Source organism: Macaca thibetana, chromosome 5 (assembly GCF_024542745.1).
Source record: "Macaca thibetana thibetana isolate TM-01 chromosome 5, ASM2454274v1, whole genome shotgun sequence".
In the NCBI taxonomy this organism is placed as follows: Eukaryota; Metazoa; Chordata; class Mammalia; order Primates; family Cercopithecidae; genus Macaca; species Macaca thibetana.
In genome coordinates this window covers 142,148,824-142,165,626 of record NC_065582.1, presented here as the reverse complement: position 1 = coordinate 142,165,626, position 16,803 = coordinate 142,148,824, and the positions used below count along the sequence as shown (strand labels likewise).

General features: G+C 38.5%; 1 protein-coding gene across 1 annotated transcript in view; it reads right to left on the bottom strand.

Moving 5' to 3' along the window:
• Positions 1-12,930, bottom strand: part of KCTD8 (potassium channel tetramerization domain containing 8) — a 285,596-nt gene extending 272,666 nt beyond the window's left edge. The window contains exon 1 of the mRNA XM_050791612.1: positions 11,559-12,930. Within this exon, the coding sequence (XP_050647569.1) occupies positions 11,559-12,519 (961 nt within the window). The 5' untranslated portion in view covers positions 12,520-12,930. The remainder of the gene's footprint in view (positions 1-11,558) is intronic.
• Between the last annotated feature and the right edge of the window lie 3,873 nt (positions 12,931-16,803).

The window sequence follows — 16,803 nt, the reverse complement described above, 5'->3', positions numbered from 1 at the left end:
ACGTCTTCATTTTAATTTGACTTCAGGATTTCTTCACAGGAAATAGGCAATGTTTATAAGAAATATGGCAAAATCTGGACTTTTGAAGATATTTTACATTTCTGCGCATGGTAAAATTTCTCAGAAAAGGAGTCAGGTATAATACAGAGGCCAGAAAGATTATCACTTTCAAAATACTCCATTTTTCTCTAAATAGGCCATTTTTAGCAAAGGATCAATATTAACTATGTCTCATTTCTAATATAAATTGGTCACTATTCAATCACAGTTCAGAGGGCAAATGTTTTTAATAGCCAGTAGTAGTTGCAAAGTCATACTGATGTTCTCCCAAAACATGCTTGTATGTGTGTCCACACACACACAAACACACCCTCATGCCTAGACTTTGTGGTCAGAAGTTAGTAGGAGATACTCTTCAGCCATGAGCTTTAGCCATCACGCAGAGCCTCACAATCTGTATGTTATGTATCTATTCAGCATGCCATTCACCTACCATGTGCAATCTAAAGTCAGAGAAAGCAGATATCCTACAAATGTCATGGTCCCAGTCATGAAAGGTAGGAAATATGTTCACTACTGTTTACTACCACACCTTCAATATCTAAGAGGCTGCTTAGTTTATAATACTGGTTAATGAATACATGAATAAATATAAATGAACTGAAGAAGAGATATGATTCAGTACCTTAAAATTAATCTAATCTGGATTTCCCTCAGTTTGATAGATTTTATGTTTCTGATTTTTTTGAAAATCGTTAAATGAAATAGAGCATGAAAAGGTGTTTCACCTCAGTAAATGTTTTGTTAATAGCAATATACTCAACACATTTTTAAAGGAAATGACAGCCTGACACACTAAAGTAAGGACAAATACTCTATTTCATTTAGCACAGATTACTTGGCACGCAATACTTATGGCATTATGTGGAGATAAGGTGAAAAAGACGATCAATTTCTACCATTTTCTCTCTGAAGAACTGAAGTATAGAAAAGTAAAGAACCACAAAATAAAATAAATCTACATAGTAATGAAGATTAAGAATACAGCCCAAGGACTCTGATCGCTAAATCTCTTTTTTACTCTAAATTAGAATCACCATTGAAGGATTCATCCCCAAAACCACCATATAAATGACACCAATAATTTGCAACCACCACACCTGCTACCTCCCACCAGTCACCATAAAGCTGCCACTGTAGTAACTTTTCTTATCAAAAGCAAAAGTCACTTTGGAATCATATGTATGAATCCTTATTATCCACCTGCAAGGAGACATGCTAGGTACAGACTCACCAACCAGAAGAAAAGAGATCAGAATATTAGAGAATTATTTCTGAATGTCTGCCAGTACCTGCCTCAGATCTCTCTGCTTTCTTCAAATACCTGGACTTAAGCAACTAGAAAACTTATATTGAAAATATGTCAGAGTGGTTTCAATAAGAGCTGATTGAGTTGACAGCTAACATAGTTTTCTTAAAATTGTGAAGATATGTATTTGAATCCAAAATCTAGCCTGAAATTTTGGCCAAATGCCTAGACTTTGGGCAGTGTTTGAGCCCAACTGGCTCTGTGACAATTTGTTATTTTGTGTAAAACTGTTGAAAATGCAAACTAAAAGCCCTCATCAGAAATATAAATAAAGATTATGATTAAGAAGTGCTTTGTCCCAGAGTTTGAGACAATTTCTATTGACTACAAGTATTATTTTTAATTGTGTCATAATTAACCAGTGACCAGCACTCGACCTGGAAGAGTAAATTTTTTCCACCTAATCAATGAAAAAACAACTAGAATAGACTTATTTTAAAAATAAGTTACAATTTATTTTATACTTAGCAGGTCAATAATTTTAAAAATAACTCATTAATGATAACAGGACCTTTTCAGGGCAGCTTTTAGATAGGAGTTGCTTTCAACTTCCTTAAAAAGAAAAAGAGAAGAAATCTGGTACTGAGAATTATTGTAAAGAAATGGGATTGCCTGTGTATTATTCTGAGGTCCTTAAATTAATAAATTGCAAAGGCTAACATGTATTGAGCTTTTAATTTGTCCCTGATACCATTTGTGCCTGATACTATTCTAAGTATGGATTGCTTTATTTGATCCTCATAACAAAGCTTTCAAGTGAATATGATTGTTTTTCTCACTTTCCCTTCAGGAGGGAGCATGAAATTATTTTCCCAAGATCTCAAAGCTAGAGACAAAATTTTTCAAGGAATCTGATTTAGAAGAATTAAAACATTCATTGTGTTCAACTACTCACCTCTTAGAAGTAGAGGCCAACAGATTCTGGCATTGTTACTCCATAAACACAGTACTACTCTCCTTATTTTACTTATACCAAAAATTAGAAAGCACACCTAATTATGCCAAATGATAAGAAAGAGCAATATAATATGAATCCTATTCTCAAGGTTTTTGATACAGTAACTGGTGAAATCAACCAAATAATAAAACTGAGTGGTTAAATCATTCACTATTCTGGTGATATTAAGTCAATACTACATACTTCTTTATTATATTAGTTTCTTCCAGTTTATTTGCTTTTTATTCCATATGCTTTAATATTCCATATTATTTGCTTTTTTCCCCTATAAAAGCAGGGTTTGATGGGAGACTGGTTACAATATGGTAGAAATAATATTCTAAGTTAACTGTTGAACATACATTTAACTAAGTTTAATGTTGAATAAGCACAGAATATTATTGTATTATATTGTTGTATAGTAATTGTATTATTATATATTATAATTGGACACACTAATAAGTGTCCAATTAGGAATCATGAAGCTGTCTGTTGTTATTACCAGCAAAGTTGGTTTATTTTTATTAACTACTTTGACACAAGGTAAAGAAACATAAGTAACACTAATATTTTAATATTGATTATTAAATAGTAATACCTGTTAAGTACATTTTAAGATGCCTTTTTAAAAATAAATCAAGATTACAAGATAGAATTAACTGGATCCTCACTTTTACAGATACTTTATCAGTATTATCAGATACTTCCTATATTTAATTTCTACAATAAAGCCTATGTCAGGAGGCAATATTCTCTTTGCATCTAAGATTTTTTTTAAAGCAAATACTCAACACTACCTGTGGTTGTAGGTAGGCTTGGGGTATGGAACATTTGTCCAACACTCTAAACTAATGAAGTCACTTAATTTTTGATCCCTCACAATTTCTACTCCACCAATCATTTATTTATTTATTTATTTATTTATTTTTATTTTTTATTTTTTATTTTTTATTTTTTTGACAGAGTCACATTCTGTCGCCCAGGCTAGAGTGCAATGGTGCGATCTTAGCTCACTGCAACCTCTGCCTCCCAGGTTCAAGCAATTCTCCTGCCTCAGTCTCCCAAGTAGCTGGGATTACAGGTGTCCGCCATGACGCCCAGTTAATTTTTTGCATTTTTAGTAGAGATGGGATGTTCCATGCCAAGGCTGGTCTCGAACTCCCAACCTCAGGTGATCCACCCACCTTGGCCTCCCAAAGTGCTAGGATTACAGGTGTGAGCCACCACACCCAGCTTCCACCAATAATTAAATATAAAGAAGTGTGCATGTGCACGTGCATGTGTGTGTTTACAAATCTAACAACTTCATTTATAACAATATTTTAATCTGTCCCATATTTTAGTTAACATTTTACTTATTTTCATTTCGTATAGTTGCTTATGTAACACTTCTCATGTCATTACTCCTGCTTTTTGCCCTCTTGTTAACATACTAAATAACCTCTCTATAACATAATTCACAATGATATAAAGTTTATTGTGATCACCTTAAACACAAGATCTCTGTCTTACTCATATTTGTATGATTTACCCACGCTTTAGCCTGGTAGTTGTTCCATAAATGCACTTTAAAGTTGAAGTGAAACTAAACCTCAAATTCAGTGACCACCTAATGGAAATTCCAACATCTCTAGTTCATTCCTTAATTCACACTTTCATTCGGAAAACAAATTTTTTTAAGTTCTTAATGTGGCCTTAGCCTCTGCCCTGAGGGGCTGAGAACACCACTCTCAGGCACAGAGAGAGAAAGCTACTGTAGAAGATCAACATGCGAAAAGATCATTACATATTGTAGGAAACACAATGAGGGACCTATCCTAGTGCACCAGGAAAAGAAGTGTGAAGGATTCTATAGCAGGGGTTCACTTAGCATTACATGGCTACAGTGCCAAGGGGTACACTGAAAAGCCAACAGGTCAGGGAATAAACTTATAAATGATATACACTCAGCATAGAATACTTCATATATTTTCATTTGTTAAAAAAGCAAAATACAACTAAATTTGTATGAGAATCAGACACTAATCAGAAACTGGTATCATTAACAGAAACTAATAATGAGATGTATATAGCTGATAGGCAGATGACACCTATATTTCCCATTATACTTACAAATTATAAAGTAACTAATTTACTTGTTGGAATGACTTTGAAATCTTATAAATAAAAATATTTTGATCTTTAGGTAAGTCCTTGCAAAACCTCTGGTGCTTCAGCCTCATACTATTAAAAAAAAAAAAAATGCACTTTAAATTTAAGTCAGTTTATCGAGCCTACAGGTATTACTGGTTTATCAAACCTATAACTTGGTTACCCCCCAAAAAAGTGTTAAATTGAGTCAAATGTTTTATTTTCTTTAATTACAAAAATATTTATGAATACGGTAGCATTACTCCATAAAATAACCCTTCTAGCAAGTAAAGACTATTTACTATATTTCTATGAAAATTTAACATAAATGTTAAAATTTTGAGTTCACTCATATACATTTCACACCGCACTTTTTTGCTTATAAATAGAAGTTCTAAGTACTCAGTAGACACCAAAATATATTTGTCAAAATGACTGCAGGAAACAGGCATTATTTTTCAATGTTTTAACAGTAAGGGCTTTGACATAAGACAGAACTATTCAAATCCCAGCTCAGCCCTATACAAGCTCCAAGAACCAGGGATGTTACTTAATGTTCTAAATCATAGTTTTCTAATTGAACTATTAGGGAACTAATGTCAAGCTCAGGGAATGTTATAAGAAATAAACAAAGTATACAGTCCCACCAACAGTATTAAAGTGTTCCTATTTCTGTAAACTAGCTCAACCATTGTGGAAAACAGTGTGGCGATTCCTCAAGGATCTAGAACTAGAAATACCATTCGACCCAGCCATCCCATTACTGGGGATATACCCAAAGGATTATAAGTCATGCTGCTATAAAGACACTTGCACACGTATGTTTATTGCGGCACTATTCACAATAGCAAAGACTTGGAATCAAACCAAATGTCCATCAGTGACAGAATGAATTAAGAAAATGTGGCACATATACACCATGGAATACTATGCAGCCATAAAAAAGGATGAGTTTGTGTCCTTTGTAGGGACATGGATGCAGCTGGAAACCATCATTCTCAGCAAACTATCGCAAGAACAGAAAACCAAATACCGTATGTTCTCACTCATAGGTGGGAATTGAACAGTGAGATCACTTGGACACAGGAAGGTGAACATCACACACGGGGTCCTATTGTGGGGAGGGGGGAGGGGGAGGGATAGCATTAGGAGATATACCTAATGTAAATGACAAGTTAATGGGTACAGCACACCAACATGGCTCATATATACATATATAATAAACCTACACATTGTGCACATGTACCCTAGAACTTAAAGTATAATAAAAATAAATAAATAAATAAATAATGTATGCAAAACATTTAGCATAAAATTAGGTGATAAATGTGATGGTAAATTTTTTTACCAGATGCTGTATCTTGAAATAATCAAATTTTTTTCTGAGCTTACAAACAAAATATTCAATATCAATATTTATAAAACTGTGGCAATATATATGTATTGTACTTTTGTTATTTAAGATGTCAATAAAAATTTTAATGTCATGGGGGAAATTTCATTAAATGTGTAAACTTATTAAATGTATAAAACCAAATAAACCAAAAAAGGACAGCATATAAACCACCTATATAGTATGACCATGACTTTTTAAAAATATGTCTTTTTATCTATGTGTACATAGAAAAAAGACTGGAAGGAAATGAATCAAGATTTTATTGACACTTACTAGTGGTGCTGATTAAAACTGCACTTTTTGTTTTAACAGAGGTCCCTAAAACTACATGTGCTACTTTTATGATTTTAAAATTATTTAATCTTATTTTTTGTAATGAGAACATTTGAAATGTACCCTCTTAGCAATCTGAAAATATAGATTATCAATGAACTGCATATAAAATTACGACCGGGCACGGTGGCTCATGCCTGTAATCCCAGCACTTTGGGAGGCCTAGGCAGGTGGATCACCTGAGGTCAGGAGTTCAAGACCAGCCTGGCCAACATGATGAAACCCCATCTCTACTAAAAATACAAAAATTAGCTGAGTGTGGTGGCAGGTGCCTGTAATCCCAGTTACTTAAGAGACTGAGTCAGGAGAATTACTTGAACCCAGGAGGTGGAGGTTGCAGTGAGTTGAGTCACGCCACTGCACTCCAGCCTGGGTGACAGAGCGAGATTCTGTACCAAAAAATAAAAAATTAAAAAAATTATTAAGTATAAAAAGGGTGACTTTTAAATGACAAGCAATCATTTTTCAGATTTTTAAACAAATTCCAGCTAATAATTTATGACAGTAGAATAGATAATAATTAAATACTGGTTTTATACATATTTCTCTTTTTTCCAAAGAGGTTTTTTCTTCTTAACTAAGGTACACACACACACACACACACACACACACACACACAAATTGCAAGTCCTAGCATCCTCAGCTACAAGGGAAAGAACTTGTCAAATAAAGCTTGTAGCCACTTAGTTTTTCAGCTTCATTATCTGCATAAAGATTGACTCACACAAAGCTGAAAAGGGTGACAGGGAAAGCCAAAGCCATAGCAATATAAAAAAAGATAAGTTCAAAGACAGAACTATGCCAGATACAAAAGTTCAATGTCATTAAACAACAATCAGCGTCATAGCACAGCCTCTAAACTTTTTGCACTCCAAGATTTTTGTCATTTTATCTGCTTTATTACTGGAACTAGTTGCATTAAATCAGAATCTTGATGTTTTAAAAAGTTATCCTCTCCTTTTGTTTATTCCTCAGTAATTCAAAAGTCATTCAGCCATGTGAATACAGAGAAAATTTTCACACTGTCATTGTAAAAATAAGTAGTAACTCGGGAGAAAAAGAATCAACTTTTACAATTGTGGTTAACAAAATTAACTTCCATAAAATGATGTTTGGTAATCAAAGAAGTATTTTTGGACTCATAAAAGATGCAATTTTAATGGTATTCACCTAAACAGAATGATTTTTAAAGACGTTTCTTAGAAAGCTCTTAAATTCAGCAAACATGCTAGCACAAGATTGAATAGGCGTTTGAGTATTTTCAACTCAACTAGCTTTCTTCAACTCAACACAGTGAAATAAATCAGAATGAATTTGAAAGAGTGGATATAAAAATCCATTAAGACAAATTACATTTCACAGCCCAGTTCAGTAACAGCATTAATTCCTAGATCTGGCACTGTCATGTATCAAACAAACAAACAAACAAAAGATATACCAAACATAAAGAATATCAAGTACAACCTAGTGAAAGGTGTACATTCACACACAGACTGCTCAACCAAACTATGGAGTTCAAAACTTGAAGCACTATTAGAAGAGAAGAGCAATACATCAGCACTACCTTTTCTGCAAACTCACTGATTATGAGAAATAAAGAAAACATATAGAACTAGTTTTTTTCTAAGGATAATCAACCTGTCACATTCCAAGCACGTTATCTATATTCTATATAATTCATGGCCAACATAAAATGTCTTTTTATTGTCTCCCAGATACTGCTAAAGGCAGCCAAAATGACACTCACCAGACATCCCCCCAAAAGAGAAAACACAATAAGTCACTGTTTTTCCCCCAAGAAAGGACAATCCATCTTCAGTATTAGAAAAAGAATATAGAATTTAATAGCACCAGTATATGTTGCAGTGTACTAAAAACACTTGATAAATAATGAGTTAAGACTGAGAACAGATATAAGTGTTCATGTAGCCAAATGAAGCTGATATTAAAGTTTAATAGCCTGTATATAACCTTGAGCATAAAAATCCAATGACTTGGATACAAGCACTTAAAGAGATATGAATCTAGCTCAATATTTATCAGAATATATTGCCAAAGTTTCAAGTCCTAATGCTAAAACACTTCTTGGCCCTGAATCGGAAGTGGGTTCTGTTGGAGTCAATCCAGAAAAACCAATTGGAATATGATTAGCAACATTCGGTGACTTGCCCTGAAAAATTCAAATTGAAATTCAAGGAAAGAAATTAGTTATTTAATTGATTATTTCATAATTCTGAAAGTATAGTATGCTATCATTTAATTGCAAAATAATTTTCCATTAACTTTACAATTAAATTATACTTACTATAAAACAAAATTAAAATTTAATGTTCACAAGAAGAATAAAGACAGTAACATGCTACTCACAATATTAATAGCTAACATTTGTTAAGCTTTTATTATGAGTCAGGCACTAGTCTAAGTACTACATGTATATTCTCAAATCCTATAAAACTGGTACTGTGATTACTCCTGTAATACAGGTGATGAAACTAAGAGAACAAGTAAATAATTTAACCAAGATCACACATTTGGAAAACAGCAATATCTGGGATTACTGGACCATTTGCCACTTTCTTCCCCTCTACTGCAGAAACTCAGGTGTGGTGGGCGTGGCGGGGGTTGGTGGGGAATTAAAATTGATGCTCAAGTGTGTAAACTACAACAGTTTCAACTACTAAGTTCACATGTAACCCAGATTTTAAAAGGTGTTAAAGCGACTGATACTTGTTATACACTAAATAAATGTCACACAACAAATAAATATTTGCTGAAAAACAGGGTGTCAAAGGGGGAAATTAAAAGTTATTAAGGTTATTTTCTGCATTTAAAGCATAAGTGGACAAACAAGGTCATCCAGTAATTTTGCTCTAATGAATAATACTGATAACCTTTCTAAACAGAAACTTGCCAAATAAGATAAATACATTTTGTCATCAACTAAACTGAAAAGGATGGAAATACAAACATTTTACAGTGTATTTTCATTCACCAAATATTAAAAGGAACCCATTCAAAATAACGTGTAAAAATATAATGAAAGCTGTAAAAAACATAAAATAAATATATGTATTCTAATATTCAAGACAAATTTTACATCTAAAATTTAAAATGACAACTCCATTTTGTTGATCAATGACTAGCTTACCACTTCAAAAGAACAATACTTTATCTGGAATTTGCATATTTTCTCCCAAAATAGGTTGTCTCCTTAGATTTCTGGGACTTTTATGAATGAATTTCAGAGGTCATTAATAATATGAGTACTCTGAAAGTAGTTATTCATAATATGAATATTTTATTTAACACTTCTGTAGCTTTAGAAGTGAAACAGATCCTGAATTTCAAATCTCTCTCAAATTTACCTCATTAGTTAAATTAGCTAAGTTTCCAGTTTCAATATACTAAGGGCACTTTTTCCCTAATGTAGAGATAACTTGTATTATCTCTTCATAATCAAAGTCATGATCATTCTCATATCCACATCTTTCTAAAGGAATAAGAAAAACCAAAACCAAGAAAGATTTTCAAAATTTCAGAAAACTGTGCGGAACATTCATGCTTATATCTTCTCTAACAAAAAACACTAACTACAAGGAAGGCAAAAGTTCATTTTACCTCATTTTCTGAAATGCCTGGAAATCTACGCTGAAATGACTTAAATCGTTTAAAATCTAAAAAGTTGTTGATAAAGGTCACAATGATAAGGAATAAAATGGTGCTAAAATGCTTAATTACTTAATACATATTTAAGTGGTGCCCATTTTATACAAGCAATGAAATATCTTCCCTTGGGTGGCTTTTCTGATCATTAATCTTTTTATTGTGTAACAAGTAATACTTTGATATAATTAAGACAGTTTTTTAGCTACCAATTCAGTGGACAGACTCTTCATTTGCTTCTCTGTTGAAACTGTTGTCTCAAGAAACCCAGCATTACTTTCTAAAAAGCAGTCTACCTCTGAGAACCTGTGTGCTGTGGTTTGTCACTCAACTTCCAAGGTTCCCAGAATATACAAACACTAAGCCAACCTTCCAGTTAAGCTTGCACCTGTGCAAGGAGAAGTCCCTTCCACTTCTCCAGTCAAAATAAAGTCTAGAAAATTGTTCAGTACCCAATTACTGTAGTGACTGAATTACCAAAATAAATAAATACACTTTAAGCTGGTCTATTTCCATCACAGGATTTCAAGGCTACTCTCCCAACGCGACAGGCAAGTTTTAACTTGTGCCTGGCCAAAGGAAAAACGTTTGCCAAATAATGTTCCTGCTGCCATCCCTGCTGGCTTTTCGTTTGTCCAAATCGCTCTCTAGTCGTTGTCTTTTCACTTTATAAACGCCACTGAGAATTGTGCCCACCACAGCGCCACCCCACTCCCAATCACCAGTGCAGGTTCAGATTGTGGTATTTGGTAGAGTTCTTGAACTCCACATAGCCAGCTCCGGAAGCGCGCTGCAAAACGCACCCCGGATGCTTTCCCAAATCTATTCCCTCACTCTCACATTTCAGAAAATCGCTCTATTTATTCATTCTGAGAAAGTGGGCTCAACCCCCGCTTTTGCGCTGGAGAAGGAAACACAATCATTCTCCCTCTCTCTTCCCCATCCTCCCCAACTCCTTCCCCCCCTCCACCCTCACCCCTTCCTAATCTCCAACCCTAAGAGCACTCAGACATCCAAAGTTTCTAATTCCTTCCGCCCTCCCCTGTCCCAAACACTGGGCAATCAGACTGGAGATAACCGACGCGGGGAAATCTGGGTTTCCATTGTCAAGGAGTCCCCTTTCCCCACAGCCGCTCTCATGCCCCCGCCCCCTCGAGGGGCTCTGGGGGCACCTTCATCGCTTCTCGCCTGCCCTCTAGAAAACCACCCGTAACTGGAGGCTACCGCGCGGCAGCTGTACCAACAGCAGGTGATCCAGGCGGTGCGCGGCGACGCCTTGTGATGGCATCCTGCCCTCTGCAGGGACACCACTGAGGGCCACATGAAATGACCCCCAGCAGTCCTACTAAAGCAAAGAGGTGGAGGAGGGTCTATGCACTCTGCCCTGTGCCCCAGTCTCTCCCACCCTGTCCTCCGAAACAGAGGAGCCCCTAGCATCCGGGAGCGGGCTGGGTGGAGAAGGCAAGATCAATAAAGTTCAGCAAGTAAGACAGCTGGGAGCTGGGTGCTACTGAGTTCTAGAAAGGGGGAGTAGAGACGGAAATATCCGAAGGGGCGAAATGTAAATCGTGTCTACTGCAAAAGGGAGTCGTGCAGGGAGGGCCGCTCTCTATAAGGAGTTAACCAGCTCCTGGCCCGGACACCCCTGCCGGGCCTCCAGCGGGGCTCAAACCCGCCGCAGGTCAGCAGGGGGCGAGGGGTGCGGGGAAACGCCTGGGCTGCGAACTTACGGAAGAAAATGTACTCGGTGTAGCTGCTCCAGATCTTGTCGTCGCGGTACTGGTTGACGAAGGCGGCGGTGCCCGAGGAGTTACACGCCACCATGTGGAAGCCGGCCTCGGACAGGCGATCAAAGGCCTGCTCCAAGTAGGTGAACTTGAGGTAGAAGCGGGACGTGTACTTCTCCGGCTGCCGGTCGGGGTCGCGGCTCTCGTTGAGCGTGTCCCCGAAAACCTCCTTGGCCAGCGCGATGCGCCCGCACACCATGATGCGTGCCACGCGCCGGAACTTGGCGTCGGCCTGGTTGTCGCGCACGGTGGTGTAGGAGCCCCGGTAGCCCAGCGTGAGGAAGCCCGAGCGCTTGTCCGGCGCGCCGCTGCCGCCGCCACCACCGTGCACTCCCGGGCCCGAGGGCACGGCGGCCGCCGCCCCGCGCAGCAGCAACGCGTCGCTGCTACCCTGCGAGACGTTGTCCTCCAGGTCGCTCTGGCAGCCCTCGTCGTTGAGCGAGTTCTGCTTGATGACCTTGGGCGACAGCAGCTTGACCAAGTCGGTGAGCTGGAAATACTCGGCCTCGCGCAGGAGCCGCTCCTTCTCGGGGAAGTGCTCCGGCAGCGCGAGCTGCTTGTCCCGCAGATAATCCAGCACATACCTGAAAAGGAAGCCGTCCCGGTCGATGAAGAAGCGCGCCCGGCTGTCCCTGGGCAGCTCGCCCCGGCGCCGGGCGCCGCCACGGGGACTAGAGGGCGAGAACATGCTGGCCAAAGTGCTGTCCGGGACGCTGAGCAGCGTCGAGTGCTTGGTCACGTAGACCTGGCCGCCCACATTCAGCTCCACTACTTCGGGGAAGGGCGAGGGTGCGCAGGGCCCCGGGGCGGCGGCGGCCGACGCGCCGGGCGAGCTGGACGAGGAGACCATCTCGCTAATGGGCAGGATGGTGCTGCCGCCGCTGCCCGTGTCCTTCAGAGCCATAGTCCCCCCGCCGCCGGCCCAGTGACCCGAGAGAGCTGCACTTTCTCGTTCCCAGAGCCCGCGCCCCAGCCCTCCGGGTGTTCTCTGCGCCCTCGGGCAGGGCGGCGCGTTCCTCGGGCCGGGGCAGCCCGGCTCAAGGCTCGGGGCAGCTGCGGGGTCGGCGGCGCCCAAGCTCCATCAGAGGAGAGACGCGCGGGAGAGGAGCTCCGCCGGTGCGGCGGCGGCAGTGGAGAGGCAAGAAGGAGCGGCTGCTCCTTTGGGGCGAAGGCGGGGAAGTGTGAGAGAGACTTGCGAGAGGCTCTAGGACTGCTGCTCGGCTCTCCGCGGGGAGGGTGGGAGGAGGGGCCGAAGCAAAGAAAACTCGCCGCCCCGGCAGCTTGCTAGCGCGCCGCGAGGCCGGAGCGCCGACGGTGGCGCTAACTACTCCTGGCAGCCCGGGAGGAGGCACTGACGTCAAGCCCCGGACTGGGACCCGAGCCTCAGCTGTCATTTAAAGAGATAGGCTCCTGCCGCGGCTCCCGGGCTCCGACGCTAGGGGGCGGGACCGAGGGTCGAGCCTGCGAGAGGTGCCGCTCGGCGGCCAGCTGGGAGAGGCAGGCAGGGAGCGCCTAGAGCAAACGCGAGAAAAAAAAGACAGCGCTCTCCTTCGTTCCTTTCACTCCCTCCTTGGGTCCATGCCCACCCCCCTTTCCTCCCTCCTTTCATTCTCTTCCTTTCTTCCTTGCCTCCGTCCCCAGTAAAACTAGTTTTTTACACTCTCATTAAGGTAAGGAGTGGAGGAGCGGAGAGGGGAGAATAGGTTTTGATTATAGCAAAGATGTCAGGCTCCTAATTTGGCTTCCGAGCAGTGATTGCAAAAAGATTACGTGAGGGTGGGAAGATGAATCTCTTGAAGTGGCTTTATGATACAGTTTAAGTGAAGGGCTAAATGCGCGCACCTGTCTTAGAATCAAATTTTACGACTGCATGCACTGAATATTGTTGAAAAAAATTTAAAACTCTGAAATCTGATTTCAGTTCACAATAATAAAGGAGTGTAACGACTGGTTCCTTCCGACGCTTTTACAATATTTAGTTTTATAGTAGATGCTTAATAAATGTTTACAGAGGGAGAGACAGCCCAAGAGGAAATTTACTCTATTTATTCATTCTTTCTAATCCTGATCAGTCTCTTCATTAATCTCTCCATTTCCCTTTCAACTCCATCATGCAAGAAAAGTGGCTGATATTTTTATTAGTCTTCTAACCCCAAGAGTAAGGTCACAAATAAAAATTATATGAATTTAAGCTCACTTTAATTTCCATGTATACAAAGTACAGGTACAGTCTGCAAAATGAGCATTGCTTGTGATAAAGAGTGAAAATAGGAATGCAAAAGAGAAATCTTTCTTCTACCCTGGGGCATACTTTTGTGTTCAGAAACATAATCATTGATTTATGAAGTACAAAAGAGAAAAGGGTGTATTGTGGCACAAAGTAGTGTGCTTCAATTATCATAACAATATTACAGATGAACTTTATCCATTAGCAGTCGATATACAGATTTTAATATTTTTTAAAAAGTTAAATGCCTACTAACAACTCTTTTTCTTCAAACCACCCAAAAAACTATCAAATTTCAGATATGGTTGTAAATTAATACATTATTTTTGGAGCATTACAAATTATGTTTAAATCATTGATCCTTATAAGCTACATCCATAGACTATGTCATACTAATTTTGAGGTTGCATTACATGAAGCAGAGAGAGCCTAATGGACCAATGAAAGAACACAATATATTTGCCAAAGGACTGAGACTTAAAACGGGGTTTTTGTATGCTCTGTCATGCAGTCCTTTTACTCAAAACTATTGTGTCCTGCCAAATTTATAAACTGATTGATCAAATGAACTAATTTAATTGATTTTGGCCTTCATTTAAAAGTTAAAACCAAGTATTAAAATAATAGAAAAAATACACTATTTTCTGCCTCATTAGAAGAATAAGAAAGTATTCGGGATTTAAAGTAACCATTCCTGGATAAATGAATTAATAGATGCTTTATAACCTTCATAGATGAATAAATAATAATGCCTCAAACCACTACTAATGAAGCCCATTTATCATAAGGTAAATGTCCCTAATGATAAGTATGGTGCAGACTGTAGAATTGTAATGAAGTGGATATGTAATAAATATGCATATGAATATGAAGTCGCTAATATTATCAGGTTGAAATCCATCTTTACTTTTGAATTAAATAAATTATGTCTATAAGATAAAATGGTCAAAAATTTATACTCTAAATGAATCATCTCAAAAATTCACAATGAATTGTATTGTTTGATATATTCATTTTTTAAATGATTCCTTCAACATTGATTAAACATTTTTTCTTAATTTCTTCCCTCTTCATACTCCTATTACTCTCCTCTGTCTCCCAGTTATACCCTTCAACCAAACTCAGACTGAACAAATCGCAGATCTACAATATTTCTATCTTTCCTCTTCCTTCTGCTAGGAATGCCCTTCCTCTTCCACCAGATCCCTAACCCATTCTCCCTGCTTACCAATTTCCTCCAGCTCTTAGTTTAAATATCACTTTCTCTGGAAATCTTTACATTCACTTATCCAACCTAGTGAAGTGTCCTCCTAAGATGTTCCCATAAGATCCCATGTTTACACATGGGCAAGGTTTATCACACTGATTTGTAACTGTGGTCCACCAGATTGTAAAAATGGCATGCGACCGTATGCACTATTATATCCCCATGGAGGTAGACTATAGAGGTAGCCCATAAAGAGGTAACCAATTTATATTTGTTGAAAGCTCACTGAATAGAACTGTATTAATATCATAAATGGATGACAATGCATCACCTATGTGCTGGGTACTAGGCTAAATAATGAGATTGCAGAATTGAGTTAGACCCTGTTCTTCACAATTAAAATCAGGTAAAGTGAGAACCAGAATCTAATCAAAATAAACTCAGAACTGAAAGAGAAGAGAAAGCAAGAAAGAGGCACAATTGAAGCAATCCATTTGGTGAACTGAGCAATCAACACCAAATACCGTAATCAGAACCATTTTGCTCTAAGCCACAGACACCATTAATGTTCCTTAGACCAATTTGATCACACATATGGGTCCTTTAAGATCTTCTGTTGCTACGCAGAGACAAGGCAGCAAGCTTCTCTGAATAGAAATTACACTAGAACAGTTCCCATACCCGGCACATTCTTAAATAACACGGTCAAACCTGAGTGTCTCTAAAAGCACAGCAAACAAACCAAAAAGGATATATTGAGTCCAGATTTTAACACATAAATAATTTAAAATTTACAATAACAAATTAAATATTTCTTCACTAGGCAGAGAGTTACTTAAAGGCAGAAAACGTATCTTCTTCTAAAGGGGAAAGAACACAAAAGAAAACGAGATTTAAAAGCAAATAGAACTAGGTTAAAATCTAACTTTGTCTCTTACTAGCTTTTCAACAAGTTACTCTGAACCTCAGTTTCTTCATGGGCACAGTGGAAAAAACAAAGACCTCAGCTCATCACATCAATGATGGTTTGTAACAAGACCACGTTGTTTGATGGAGTTCACTATATTTATAATGTCTGTTTCACAGTATGGTTCTCAGGGATGGGAATAGAGTTACATCTTGACTACATAGATCCAAGATCCAGAAGCCGGTAACTGATTTTAGTAGCTCTACCTACCTTCCAGTTGTCTCACCCCTAAGGCCTGGGGTTACACAGCCCTGTCATTATGAACAGCCCCATACCATCATGTCCTTCCCTGTCTGTATCTATTGTTGTCTCCCTCATTGCATGTTATCATCCTAGACACTGATATAATTTCATTGATTTCGTTTACCTTGGTCCTGTTCTTTCTTTTTTTTTTTTTTTCTTTTAACTTTGTTCAGTCTTTTGACCGTGGTCTAATTACCCCTTTTAGCTTGCTTCTGTCCAAGGCCAACTGTGCTTCTAATTTTCAGGAAACCATCTGGTATCTGTTAATCTAGTTCAGGACATTTGAAAGTTTTACCAAAAATAATAATAATAATAAACATAAGCAAACAAAAAACCCTCAAGTATCTCATGTAATTCTAAGCAAAAAGCCTGACATTCTTTCCAGTATCAGAGTCTTTGCAATTTTTAGAGCAGGGCTATCTAATATAAATATAGGAACCATATATCTCATTTTTAATTTCTCACAGCCACATTAAAAAATAAATGTGAAATTACTTTAATAATGTAGTTTATTTAGTCTAATATGTCCAAAATCTCATTTCAA